Below are 13,739 nucleotides of genomic sequence, written 5' to 3' on the forward strand. Positions count from 1 at the left end.
CTAGAAAATAAACTCCAACCTAAAGTGGTCAACTTCATCCAAGGAAACAATAACAAGCCCACAACAGCAAAATCAAATAAGATAAGCAGAGAAAGAGGTCACCACCACCACCATCACGAGGATGTCATTCACCTCTCAACATGAACAGTCTCAATTCCCCAGTAATAAGACACAGACTGACAGGATGGATGCAAAAACAGCATCTACCCTTCTGCTTAATCCATGAAACACCATGGTATCAAGGATAGACATTCCTCAGAATAAAGGGTTGGAAATATATTCCAAACAAATGAACATAATTAACAAGCTGATGTAGGCATTTTAATATCTGACAAAACAAATACAGATTAACAAGGATAGAGAACACTACATACTCATTAAAGAAAAAAAAAAAAACCCACCAAGATGACATTTCAATTCTTAATACCTATGCCCCAAACACGGGGACAACCAAATTTGTAAAAGAATCAACACTACAGCTTAAATCTTATATTGATTGCTACACACTCGTAGAGGGAGACTTAAATATACCACTCTCACCACACACAGGTAATCCAGACAAAAACTAGAAGAATACTGGAGCTAATAGATGTGGTAAAACACGTGGACCTAACAGAGACCAACAGAACATTTCACTCAAACACAAAAGAATATACCTTCTGCTCAGCACCTCATGGACCTTTTTTCAAAACTGATCACATGCCTGGAAACACAGCAAACAACTACCAGTGAAACTGGAATAGTTATTGAAAGACCTCCCAACCAAAAAGCCAGGATCAGATGGTTTTAGGGCAGAATTCTATCAGACTTTCAAAGAGGACTGATATGCAAACTATATAAAGAACTCAAGAAATTGTATCAGGAAAACAAATAACCCAATTAAAAATGTAGCACAGATCTAAGCAGAATTCTCAAAAGAGGAATCTCAAGATGGCTAAGAAACACTTTTGTGACAATTGTTGTTAATGTTTCTTTTAATATCAGGAACTTCTTTGAGATTTTATTTTCATCGCTCATAAAGGCTGGCCTAGCAAAACAAGTGACAGCTCATGTTGGTGAGGATGTGGAGTAAGAGGAACACTAATACATTGCTGATGGGAGTGCAAACTTGTATATCCACTATGAAATTAGTGTGGTAGTTCCTTAGAAAGATGGGAACTGATCTACGTCAAGGTTCAGCTATACCTGTGGATATAGCAATATATACTTTGGGCATATACTCAGAGGAGGCTTCATCCTAACAGAGGCTCTTTCTTGTTCAACCTCAACTTGAGTTGAACCTTGTTCAACTCAAAACTAATGAGAAGGTAACCCAGACCCAGAAAGACAGATACTGTATTTATTCAGTTACATGTGGATATTAGCTGTCAATAATAGCCAAGCTACAATTCACAGAACCATTCACTATTCTGCAACTTAGTAGAATTCAAAGACCCCGTTTTAAAGTTATTGATTACTTTTTAACCTTTGAACATCTGCCAAAGGCAATAAAAATTCTCAGTATCCTTTGGCTACTCAGAGTGTCTTATCCTAGTACCAGTGCAATGGATAACCCTGAAAATAATAGAGATCATGTCAAGGTAAAGAATGTTATCTGTATTTCAATTCTAGCTAGTAACAGAAATCCAGAGCTTTCTATTGTGTTCATTTGACAAAGACGTGAATATTCTTCCCAGAAGCCCTTTAATTTCCAGTTTGAAGTTATCAAGTGTGGGCCTATATACACATACACACACACCCTTATTAAAGCAGCATAGGTCTCACTTTCAAATGTATAAAGAGAAATTCAAGAGATTCTTTAAATCCTGATACTTTATTTCTTATATCCTAGCTATCAAATCCCATATGAATTTTCAGCATTAAATAGTGACACATATCAAGTTTCAGAGATTTATTCATCAGTGTAATAAACTCAAAAAAAAAAATCAACATGATTTCATGCATTCGGAGACATAGTTCCTGCTTAAGTGGAAAATTGTGCGGATGGCTTCTGAAAGACCTTCATTGTAAGCAGCTTTGCAGTGAACTTCACAGTTTAGAAGTCTGGGCCTTCTTTTTTCAGTTTGCTGTAGTCCACGTTCACAGAATAGAACTTAAAAAAGAAAAATTACATTTTAGATTGCCAAGAACAGACACAGCACAGAAGTTCGTTGACCCAACTTTCTTAATAACGTTTTAGAAATAAAAAATTTAAGAATATTTAATGATGTAAACTTAATCCATCAAAAATTACTTGACGTGAAATTGCAGTCTTTCAAGATGGTTTTGGTGAGGAAACTAGGCATCCAATCTTGTAGCTTAAGTATATTCTACTAGTTAGACCAATTAAGAGAATCCATTACAAAACGAAAAATTGCTAATTCCTTTGGATGCATACTTTAACTTTTTAGTTCTTGATTATTTATAGTCAGGGAACTCTAACAGAATGTAAGCATACAGACTTGTCACCTTGGTTAAAGAACTGCATGTGTGATGTCTAAGACTCTGAGTCAAAAGAAAGGGAGGCTGGTAAAACAAGGAGGCTTTGTGGCTCATGCAACTCTTCACCTGTAAACTGCCTTTTTCTCAGAGACTGAATTCTGAGCTCTGTCAGTCAGTTTTGGTGATAGCTTTTATGAAATCTGTCACTTATACACCTTAAAATTTGAAATATATCCTATTAGTCAATTGAAATTCATTTTAGAAATAATTTTACTGTGATAATGCGAACAATGTCTAACTACTAGTGAGTTTTTAAAAATGAAATATTTGAAACTGGTCTGGAATTTCTACTGGAAAAAAGATTATAATCTTAGTTTTACTCATTCTTGTGCTAAAAGAAATTGAGGAGATAATGTTTTAATTCCTTAGTGATTACATGACTTATCTACAAAAGTCATCATGCATTTTCTCCAGAGTTTGTATGCTGTATTGAATAAGAACGATCTCCATAGGGTCAGATATTTGAATGCTTAGTTACCATGGAGACACTTCTGATAGGATTAAAGGATTAGGTGTGGCCTTGCTAGAGGAAGTGAGTCACTAGAGGTGGGTTCTGAGGTTTCAAAGGCCCCCACCAGGCAAGTTCTTTCTCTGCTTGAAGATCAGGTTGTAGCTCCATGTATATTCTCCAGCATCACACTTGCCTGCAACAATGCCACAACATCCTTGCTAAGATGTAATGGACTAAGGCTCTGAAACTGTAAGCAAGCCCCCAATTAGATGTTCTCTTTTATATGCAGTGCTTTGGTGACGGTGTCTCCTCACAACAATGTAAGAGTGACTAAGACAGTTTGTATTAAGAGAAAACTTTAGAGCTGTTGTCAAAGTTCAAAGGCACAGGAGTAGCTTAACCTATGTGAGGGCCTAAATTCATTCCTTCTCATTGTAAACAAAACATACAAACAAGTGGCTCACAAAAATCTGTTTCCAAACATTTCTTCAAACCCCTTTTGCTTCAAACACACGCTTCTCACACAGCCTAAGGCGGCCTCATGGTACGTCTGAGGAGGATCTTAAGACCTGAGGTTTTCCATCTCCTCCTCCCAAGTACTGGACTGAAAGCCACTACACTCAGTTTTAAAGGTACCGGGGACTGAACATAGGCTTTTCTATGTGCTAGGTTGGTACTTTACTAGTTCAACTCCCCCTTCCCGTTACTTGATTTTTAAAAAAGGAAAATCTCGAAATTTGAAAGCATATTGCCATGTCTTTGTTAGGTACATACACACAGACCTAGGGTTTTGTGGGACAGGACATCTTAAGTAAACCGTTAATAGTCTTTGCTGTGTCTTAAGAATCAGTTTACTTAGGCAACAGAATAGTAATCTCTAATTCACATATTATATGCAGGTATAATATATATCATGAAGAAAATAAACACCTAGTGGATGGCAACAGCAAATAGCTCGTCTGTTTATCTTAATCACCACATTCCTTTACATTTCCTTCACAATCCTCGCTGCTTTATAAAAATCCAACTGAATATCAAAGTATAATTTACTTAAAGCTGACTAAACTTATAGGCTGGAGATGGCTCTTAAAGGATCATCCACAGTTCAGTTCCCAACACCTATGTGGGTTGGTTCACAATTACCTTGGTAACTTCAGCTCACAGACTGACACCCACAGTTTCGGTAGGCACCTACACTTAGGTGCACCAATATATATGTATTCAAATAATAAAAATCTTTAAAAACAAAACTACAGTCAGGTGTGGTGATGCTGGTAGTGTATACCTTTAAACCCAGCATTCCTGAGATAGGTGGATCTCTGTGAATTCAAGATCAGCCTAAAATATATATCAAGTTCCAAGACAGCCAAGGCTACTTCCTTAAACCAACTGTTTTGCCAGACATGATGGTGCATGCCTTTAATCCCGGTACTTTGGAGACAAGGCAAAGAGGCAGGCAGGTATCTGTGAATTCAAGATCTGCCTGGCCAACGCACTAAGTTCCAGCGGACAGCCAGGGCTATGTAGAAGGATCTTGCCTTAACAGAGTGTTCCCCACCACCCCCGCAAAAGCTAATAGGCTTTTGATGTATGGCTGTGCACTTAAATTTCTCTGTGCAAGTAATTTTGAAGTTTCCTTTATTTCTTTAAGTCCACATCTCTGCTGTTTGCTGTTTTTCTTAACAGTGGTTACCTCGAAAGCATCCTAGATGGATATATTTAATCCGGGTTTTTGAGCATTTCTTTCATTGATGTTATCTCCAGACCCCTAATCCTTAAATCCCATCTTTGCCTAATCTCCTGTTGTTATATTCACTTTTGCTTTGGGGAAACAATAACCTCCTTTATGAACTGAATATTCATGTCTTCTTGAAATGTCTGTTCAAATTTTAGCCCCCAATGGGATTAACTGAGCATCTGGAAGGTAATTAGGTTGTGAGGGCACAGTCATCACAACCAGAATGTTTTCTTTATAAAAGAAAAACAAGACAGATAGTCTCTTTTCCTTCTGTAAAAGCATAGATCTTATACGTCCCAGCTCCACAACTGACAAACTTCTGTTGCCTAAACTTCCCTATCTATGAGACTTTTTATCATAGCCACCTCAAATCTTATTGCCTTATCACCTTTCGTTTTTATTTACGTTGTTGTTTTTAGATTAAGTACTCCACATTCACTTCTGTCTAATCTTAAGTCTGATGAGAAACCCTTATATATCACTTTTGTTCTCAAGAGAAATGGAAAGAATGAATCAAAAACCCAAATAGTCAAGAGTGGTAAACATCATATTTTCACCTCATGTCTGTCGTAAAAAAAAGGACATGGCTAAATCTGATGTCTATGGGCAGGATAAGGAAAATTCCTTTGAATTCTTTTAGGTGAAGGCAGGAGTCTTTAGATCCAGCATTTGGGATTAAGGGGCAGGCAGATTTCTGAGTTCAAGGCCAGCCTGGTCTACAGAATGAGTTCTTAAGACATCCAAGGCTACATAAACCCTGTCCTAAAAAAATTCTCTTAGGTCACAGAAAAATTAACAATAACACCTAGTTTACCTCACTGCTTGGGCATAGAAGCAAAAATAAGTAGTCTTCATTCATTCCAGGCTTTCAAATTTCTAGATTTAGTTTTCCTCATTTGTATTTCAATATGGCAACTTTTTTTCAATGTCTGCCTGTTATTAGCTACAGGGACTAAGGGTCAGGCTATGCAGCAAACATTTGGGTCTGAGACAGGACATCTTTGTATAGACCAGGCTGGCCTAGAATTCAGAGATCTGCCTGCCTCTGCCTCCCAAGTGATGGGATTAAAGGTGTGTGCTGCCATCGCCAGCCAGCTCTAAAATAGGGTTTTAATGCAACAACATCCCACCTCCAGTTCACATGGCCTCACATCACCCTGTGCCATCATTTTCCAAGGCACTGGCAACAGGTATAACCATTCTAATCATCTGGTACATTTCCTGGAAACCATTTATATACTACTCCAATATGTTCTTTGGTCAAACATCCAAATTCTAGTTCTTTTTTCTCCTTTCTTAAAAACATTTCTTAGATGCAGACACACCCCTTCCCCAAATAACTGCTACATAAAGTTCTACGACAAAATCACAAAGGAGAATACCTGCTTACTGTTTCTTGAGCACATTGTTAAAAATACATATCAGACAGCCTGTTTCGGTGTAGCTAGTAAATTTCCAGTTGTATCTTTAGAAGACAGAAGCTTAAATACTTAAAAGCCAAATTATAGTTGAGTTAAGCACAAAGCTTTAAGCAAATAGAGAATAAAATCTTAAAAGTTGCAATGAACAGTACTACAGGGCACCTATCTCTACCATAGACTTTCCTCAGGTGTCAGTCAGAGAAGGCTCACTGTGTCTCTCCCTGAGTGCTAAGGCAAATTACTGGGTGCCCAGAAACCGTCAGATGTAACAGAAAACATTTGGGACACTTTAAATAGATAAACTGCACAACATATACCCGAATACATGTGAGGGTCTACCATGTGAAAACATTACACATAAGAAAGGCTTCAATTGTGAAACTATTGTCTCGGTGAATGAACACGTTCTTTCAAAAAATAGCTACAGAGAACACTCCTCTGGGAAGATGTTCAAGTTTATCTACGAGGCTCATGGCAAAATTTAATTTCAACTGACTTTCATTTCTTCCTACTAATCTTCACCTAAAATGTTTGAATCATACCAAGAAGCAGCAGCTGAGCAAATCACCAGGGAGACCAGGGTCGCCCATACGTCAATAGCAGCAGCATCTGAACCTTTATGAAAGGCAAATCATCAGTCCCAGCTAAGTCAAGGGGCAGGGCTTTTCAAAGTTCATTACAATGATAATGGGATTTTTACCTGCATACCCCATTTCAAGAAAACTACCACAAAGCCACGTCTATTACAATACACTTTCCAGCAACTTTTAGCAGTTTTCTACCTTACCTTATATTGTTCATTGGGACCCAGTTTGTTCCAAGGCTCTGGGTTATTCTTCCTGTCCCAGCTAAAATGGATAAAACATTATAATTATTACAGGAATAAAACACTGCTTACAATAGTGTGTTAAAAATGCTTTGTTAGAAACTAGTTTTTTGAGGTTTCACTTAGGTTACATTTACATACAACAACAGTAATCACAGTTAAGTATTTCATAAAAAACAATGGTTGCCAGGCATGGTAGTGCACGCCTTTAATTCCAGCACTAGCAAGGCCAACCTGATTTACAGAGTGAGTTCCAGCACAGCCAGATGTACATTGTGAGGCTGTCTCAAAGCAACAGCAATAACAAAAGCAAGCAAGCAAACAAACCAAAAAACCCAACCTTCAAAATGTAAGAGTTGGTATTAGCAATTCTACTCTACCAATAGGAATCTAAAACTTGGGGAGATGAGGTAAGTTCAGGAAGCCAGCAAAGTAAATGTCAGCAGCAGAAGAAGCCCTGGGCTGACTTGAGAGCTAAAAGCTGTAGTTGTTTCTACTCCATTACCTCTCCCGGGACCGTGGTCCCCAGCCCAGACTCTTAACCATCCAAGTATTAAGCCTTACACTCACCTGACATCTGGATTGAACAATGCCAAGCGCATCACATACAGTGCTGCTCCAGTACCCCCTGCTCCAATAAACACGAAGAGAGGGATCAACTAGAAACAAATAGACAAACAGAGTAGCCATCATCACATTCCTTGATCTTGTCCAAATAAGAACATACTGCTTTCTTCCTCCACGGTAACCTCCAAATCTGCTATTTCACTAACGTCCTACAATGGAATAAAGGTTGAACTCATGAAGCAGTGTTTCTTTCAACTGTATTCTAAAGGCACAGTCTTTGTAAAAAGATGCTAGGATGGTTTTGGCTTAAGAGTCCAACTTCCTTACGTGGATCCATGGAGTAAATCATATCGACAAATAATCCTATCAAGTACATTCACCTTTGTAACACTTCGAACAACACTCCCATTAAATTTCAGTGCTTCCCTGGAAGTAATGGGAAATACTTTCCCAGAAGGCTGGAAGGAGGGGAGCCCCTTTGAAAACTACTGAAAAGTGGCCCTGAAAAGTTCTGTGAACATAACCTCTGTGACATAAGTGTAATTAGCTGACAGAAATGTTTATTAAAAGCACTGGTTTTAGGAATGAACTCTGAAAACTGACTGCTGTTAATTTTGCTAACCAGGCTGAAGGCAAGGTTTAAGGCCTGTCAAAGGGAGTTTTAGGTACACAGCATCCTACTATATTGGGCTAAACTGAACCAAAGTGACATGTCAAGAAAACTTAAACACATTTTGGAAATGTCATGTTTTCCAAGCAAAGTTATGATTACAAGATGACGACGACCCCTTGTATTTCTGAAGGCTTGGTGGTGCAATCCGGTGAATATAATAGCCTCAAAAAGGCAGCATAACAAACTTGGTCTCTCTTGGATTCTAATCACTCAATATACCACTCACCCTTCTTGGGACCAAGTAACCTGAGAGATCGGTGGCCACAGTGTTCCAACACTCAGAATGTTTACCTTTTTCCCTGATGTCTGACACCTTCGGCTTCAGGCAACCCCTTCCCCACCCCCAGTAGAGACTTCGAGCTATCAGGTTAGGCCAACCTCAGAAACAGAGAAAAGAGAACGTCCCCAGGGGACACGGGAAGGCGCAATCACAGCTAAGAGCCCACTCTGGCAAAGATCGTGAACTTACGCTGGGATGTTTCTTGGCTTGCCCGAGGATCTGGCGGAGCATGTTTGCGGCACAGGCCTACCTACACCGAGAGAGAAGATTAGGACACACACTAAACCGCTTCTGCAACCTGGCTGAGCGGACGTCCAAAGTCACCCAGGACCTCCTACCTGAAGGACCCCTGGCTGGGAGGGCAGCCTGCAGTAGGAAAGCCCGGATGCGGCTGTCCTCTATGGTGCCTGAATGGGTGTTCAGCCCTCGCGCGGTCGCCCTAACTGGTACCAGCACTTCTTCCCATTGTTAAGCTAAACATCCTTTAGTTCTCCACTATGCATATTTTTGATAGGATTATTTTTGCACAGAAATCAGAGCGTCTCGACTGATAAGACAGGCAATTTTCAGGACAGCATGCGTGTAGATCAGGGTCATCCGGCGGTCGGCTGGAAGTGCGCTTGGCGAGCGCGGCTTCCCTAGCGGCGCCTCTAGGCCTGGGCCGCGCGCTGACGCGCTTGGGGGCGCGCGTGCGGTGCGCGCGCTGGGCCTCTCAGAGAGCCCCAGAGGGAGCTGCCAGGCGCCTCTGCAGGCGCAGCGCCCAAATCCCGCAGGACAGGTCGAGTCTCCAGCCGCTGGGGTCAACGGCTGCGGTTTAAGACTGCAGCTGCTTCCTGTCTTCCACTGGCGCTTAGGGACAGAAGTTGAAACACTAGTAAGTGACATAAAGATGGCCATAGTTTTTACAGTGTGGTTTCTGAAGTTTTGCAACGTGCCACCATCTCTTTTTGCTCCAGATGTTGCGTCCTTATCTTCATTGATCGTGTTCCTGAACTTATCCTTTTCTATCGCCCTGATTCAATGTTCATTTATCTCTTTGTAAATTCACTTTTACCCAAAAGTCTTTCTTTGGGGAGGGTTTAATGGGCAGTTTGGAATCACAGCCAACAATTTGGACACTTTCCAACTCCCTACTTATCTTAAAGATTTTTAAGTAATAAAACTAAAAAGAGGAGGTGTCTTCACCAAAACTGCTAAACTGAAGAGGTAGCATTAGCTCACTACAGGCTTCACGTGGAGGTGTGTAAGGAAGACAATTCACATAAAGTTCAGAAACGTACAGTCTACTGTGGAAGTTACGGAATAGAGAAGGCAAAGTAGGGGCCACATCTGAGCCAGGGACCACTTACACAAGAACTTTATGTTCAGGACTTTAGGAAGCTCACCAAAAAGACTGTGTAGTTGGAAAGAATTTGGCTCTGAAGAACAGAGTAGAGAAAAGGGCTATTGTAGTAATCCATGTGAGAGAATTTTAAGTTGCCCTAAAGGAGGGAATGAGGTGATTGGGGAAAAAAATCACCAAAAATCTCAGAGAAATTTTGGGGGACTAACAGGACCTAATGGTTGGATACATATGAGCGAATGAGGAAAAGATAATAATATCAGAAGTTTAGTGGTGATCAGCTGTGAAAATACCCATGCCAATTATTGAAATGGATGAGTGTCTATGCAAAACCTACGATATTTCTAGAGAGCAGAATGCTTATCTAGAGTAGGAAATAAATGGAGTCATTTTATTAATTAGGAAATGAGCTGTATGACTGGCTAAAATTGCCAGGAGATAGTGTGAGAAAAGGCTCAGGATCAAACTAAGGAATTCAAGCATGCTTGTTTAGATAAAACCTGCAAGGAGGGGAACATGGGTGCTAAGTTTTGAAGATTATGGCGTGCTTCCCTTTCCTTCCCTTCCTTTTTTTTCCTTCCTTTTTCATTCTTCCACTCATTCACTCATCCATTCATATCTCCTCTCTCTCTCTCTCTCTCTCTCTCTCTCTTTCTCTCTCTCTCTCTCTCTCTCTCTCTCTCTCTCTCTCTCTCTCTCTCTCTCTCTCTCTCTCTCCCAGAAAACATTTGCTAAGCACCTAGTCTATTCCATATCTTGCTTTGGCTTTGGCTGGCCTCTGACTCAAGATCCTCCTGCCCCAGCTTTCCAAGAGTTGGCATTACAAACATACACCTCCATACACAACATTCAGCTCCTAGGGATTTAGAATAGAAGGAAAAAATTACTGTGCTCTAACAGATGTACCATGTTGACTAGGAAGAGCAGGTAATATGCAGATAACTTTAGATAGTTATAGGTGTGCCAGTAAAATAAATAACTGAGAAAGGACATGGGAGAGAAGATGACTTGAGCTAAAGTGGGCAAGGAACGATGCCTCTGGGGCTATCATCTGAGGTGAAACCTGAAGGAAAAGCAGAACTTACCAAGGTCTGATAACGAACAGCAGCGGGAAAGAGTACTGCAAGGAAGCATGAGTGACTGGTTCAGACAAGCAAGGAGATCACCGAGGGAGTAACGATCTTGGTAATACTATGGTAACCAGTATGGTTATGTTAATAATCAGAGAGTACTCAGATGTGAACAAGGGAAGTAACGGTAGTGTGCATAGCCAGGCTGCTAGCAAAAGAATTACACGACTTTTGCTGAACATTTCATTTGGAATGTTAAATATTGGTAATAAAAAGTAAGCAGATATACAGGAATGCCAGAATCCAAAAGCAAGTAAAGTCTAGAAGTTTGCTGTTTTGTTGCTTCTTAAAATAATATTATTGGCCTAGTTCCTAGACATAATAATATGATAGCTAGATGAAGTCTGTTGAAATATTAACAAAGCAGAATTGCACAGTATACATTTGACTAAACTGTAACCAACCCACCACAGGTCCAATTGTCAAAGCTTAAATTTTGCATATTAAAGTTAGAGGAAAGAATATGTGAGCTGCATTCTAAGTAGGGCTGGAGATAGTAGAGGGGACAGTTTAGAAGAGCTAATGTAGAGGGGGCATTGAACACTGCAGTGTGACTTTGTTATTTACAAATTCCTCTTGCTTACTGTTAGAAAGAGAGGCCATCTCACTGCCTCAGTAACATCAGCTTTGATAAGGTGACTTTCCTCAGTAGGGAATGGAATGTGAGAATTCCACCTGTCATACAGAATTGTTGGCTCCCGTGTGTGCTGTTCTCTCTCTTCTCTTTTCCCATCATGACAAGATCAAGTTATGTTCAAAACCGTGGTATCAGCTTCGGTGTGAGATCAAACACTATTTGGAAAGAGCCGTTGTTTACGTATGATGGATGTGCTTAGAAAGTAGGAAAGAAAGCTTTCTTGTTTCAAGTCATAGTAATTGTGATTAGCAGGGCTGTCTGTCTCAAAAAGAATTACAGGTTTGGCCAATGACGCAGGGTTCAATTAGAAGAGAAGCAGATTATATATTGCTAAAAGAACTCTTAGCTTAGGGTTTTAAAAACTGCGACTGTTTGAGGTGTGAATTGATGTTACATTTCTCCAGTCTTCCAGAGGAAATAATTGGATAGATGTGCTTGTGCTTATGAACTCCTTACATGGATTCAAGCCAGAACCAAGGAGGAGCACTGCCAAAATCATGGTGCAGTTAAATACTGTTCCCTATGTTAACTCTGTTGCATGTCAGTGCCTGTATACAGTCCTCATTCTCTTCAGTATATGTATCCAGTCCCCAGTCCCTGTTCTCTGTAGAAATTTATGTGTATCTGTTTTATGGCAATTCAAGTTGTTGTTAATTCATAGATTTTTTTTTTTTTTCGGAGCTGGGGACCGAACCCAGGGCCTTGCACTTGCTAGGCAAGCGCTCTACCACTGAGCTAAATCCCCAACCCCAATTCATAGATTTTTGATCAATCAAAAACAATGCTAGAAAAAAACCCTAGAAAACACAGTATTAGACTGGGAATGTAACTCAGTTCTGCATCACTTGCAGAAATTGATAAAGGGAGGGGAAAAACAAGGAAAGAAAGAAAAACTAAGTCAGGAAGGACAAGAAGAAAAATAATAAAAGGGGGTTTTACAGTATCATTTGTAGATCTTAGACTCTGAGTTAGGGATACTGACAGATGGAGTTTTAGGTTCTCCCAGTGCTGAATGCACTTTGAGCACTCACAGTGGAGACCTGAGTGTCTTGAATAGAGAGACTAAAATGGTTGTAATTTTTAAAAAAAATATTTTATATGGGCCCTTTGTTCACATATTTAATGCTTTTCCTTGGAGAAATTATATTTATTCTTCTGGCTAGTGTCAAGCTTAGACAGGTAACCTGATTTGGTCAAAGGAGCATACAAAATTAAAAATAAAAATAATATAAAAAGAAGACTGGGGAGATGGCATGGTAAAAGACGCTTACCTTTCAAATATGAGAACCTGAGATTTCATCCCTAGAACTCAGGTAAAGCCACATGCATCTCTGATCCTACAGAAAAGAGACAAACCCAAGAAGTTCACAAGACACTTAGCCTGGAGTATGAAGTAGCCAACAGTAAGGAACTCTGTGTCAAACCAGATAGAAGACAAGGATCAATCCTTGATGGCCTTCCTCAACCTCCACATGACTGCCATTATTCATGTATTCTCAAAGGAATATATGTATACACTCATAAAAAGAACAAATAATATAGGAATTATTAAAACTGTGACAAAGTATATATCATATAGACTTAGTGGGGGGAAAGGAACCTTGTAGTCTCTATATATAACATGCTCTTAACAACACAGAGAGAAATGAAAGCTTTATTATAAGTCCATAGTGTATGGAAGAGGGTGACTTTAGCATAGTGGGACTTTGGTTTCATAGGAAGGAGACATGGCTGAAAAAGTTAACTCAATTTGAGATTTGGAGTTTTATCCTTTAGGTGGTGAAGATGTAAAAGTTATTTCTAACCCCAGATTAAAGTAACTGCATGGTGAGAGGTCCCCTGAAAACATTAAAACCCTTGGGAATGGAAATCTTGGTTTCCCAGGGAAGCCAACTGAGTTCCTCAGAAGGAGCTGCCAACAATGGGCTGTTAGTTATTGGTGACTGACAAAGGGTGGATATGGTCAGAGCTGACTTGGTTCCTGGAATTTTCAAGGCTTCACCAAATATAGTAAAACACCCAGCCAGTTGGAAACACCCATCAGTGTCGTGTGACTTCCTGGGAACCCACCAATGGAGACTGCCTAGCCTTTGGTAAAATTCCTCTAGTTTCCTTTAAGAGACTTGTGCCCCTTTGTCCCGGGTCACCATTTTTGTAAGTGGTCACCTCTGCGTGCAGGCTTCTTGCTTTCAC

General features: G+C 40.0%; 2 protein-coding genes across 4 annotated transcripts in view; one reads left to right on the top strand and one right to left on the bottom strand.

The window, feature by feature from the left end:
- Positions 1-1,618: 1,618 nt before the first annotated feature.
- On the bottom strand, positions 1,619-8,787 carry Ndufa4 (Ndufa4, mitochondrial complex associated). Its single transcript, NM_001127684.2, has 4 exons — positions 8,627-8,787; positions 7,488-7,576; positions 6,879-6,939; positions 1,619-2,092 (listed from the first exon to the last, which is right to left on the bottom strand). Exons 1-4 carry the CDS (start codon positions 8,666-8,668, stop codon positions 2,036-2,038), a joined length of 249 nt encoding a protein of 82 aa, NP_001121156.1. The 5' UTR covers positions 8,669-8,787; the 3' UTR covers positions 1,619-2,035.
- Positions 8,788-9,124: 337 nt separating this feature from the next.
- Positions 9,125-13,739, top strand: part of Phf14 (PHD finger protein 14) — a 186,147-nt gene continuing 181,532 nt past the window's right edge. For 2 of the 3 annotated variants that reach the window (XM_063286469.1, XM_063286474.1), the window contains exon 1: positions 9,170-9,311. In XM_063286469.1, coding sequence (XP_063142539.1) covers position 9,311 — 1 coding nt within the window. In that variant the 5' untranslated portion in view covers positions 9,170-9,310. Of the gene's footprint in view, positions 9,312-13,739 lie in introns of all 3 variants that reach the window. The other variant, XM_006236105.5, reaches the window with a different exon arrangement.

The sequence above is a fragment of the Rattus norvegicus genome, chromosome 4, assembly GCF_036323735.1.
Source record: "Rattus norvegicus strain BN/NHsdMcwi chromosome 4, GRCr8, whole genome shotgun sequence".
Lineage (NCBI taxonomy): Eukaryota > Metazoa > Chordata > Mammalia > Rodentia > Muridae > Rattus > Rattus norvegicus.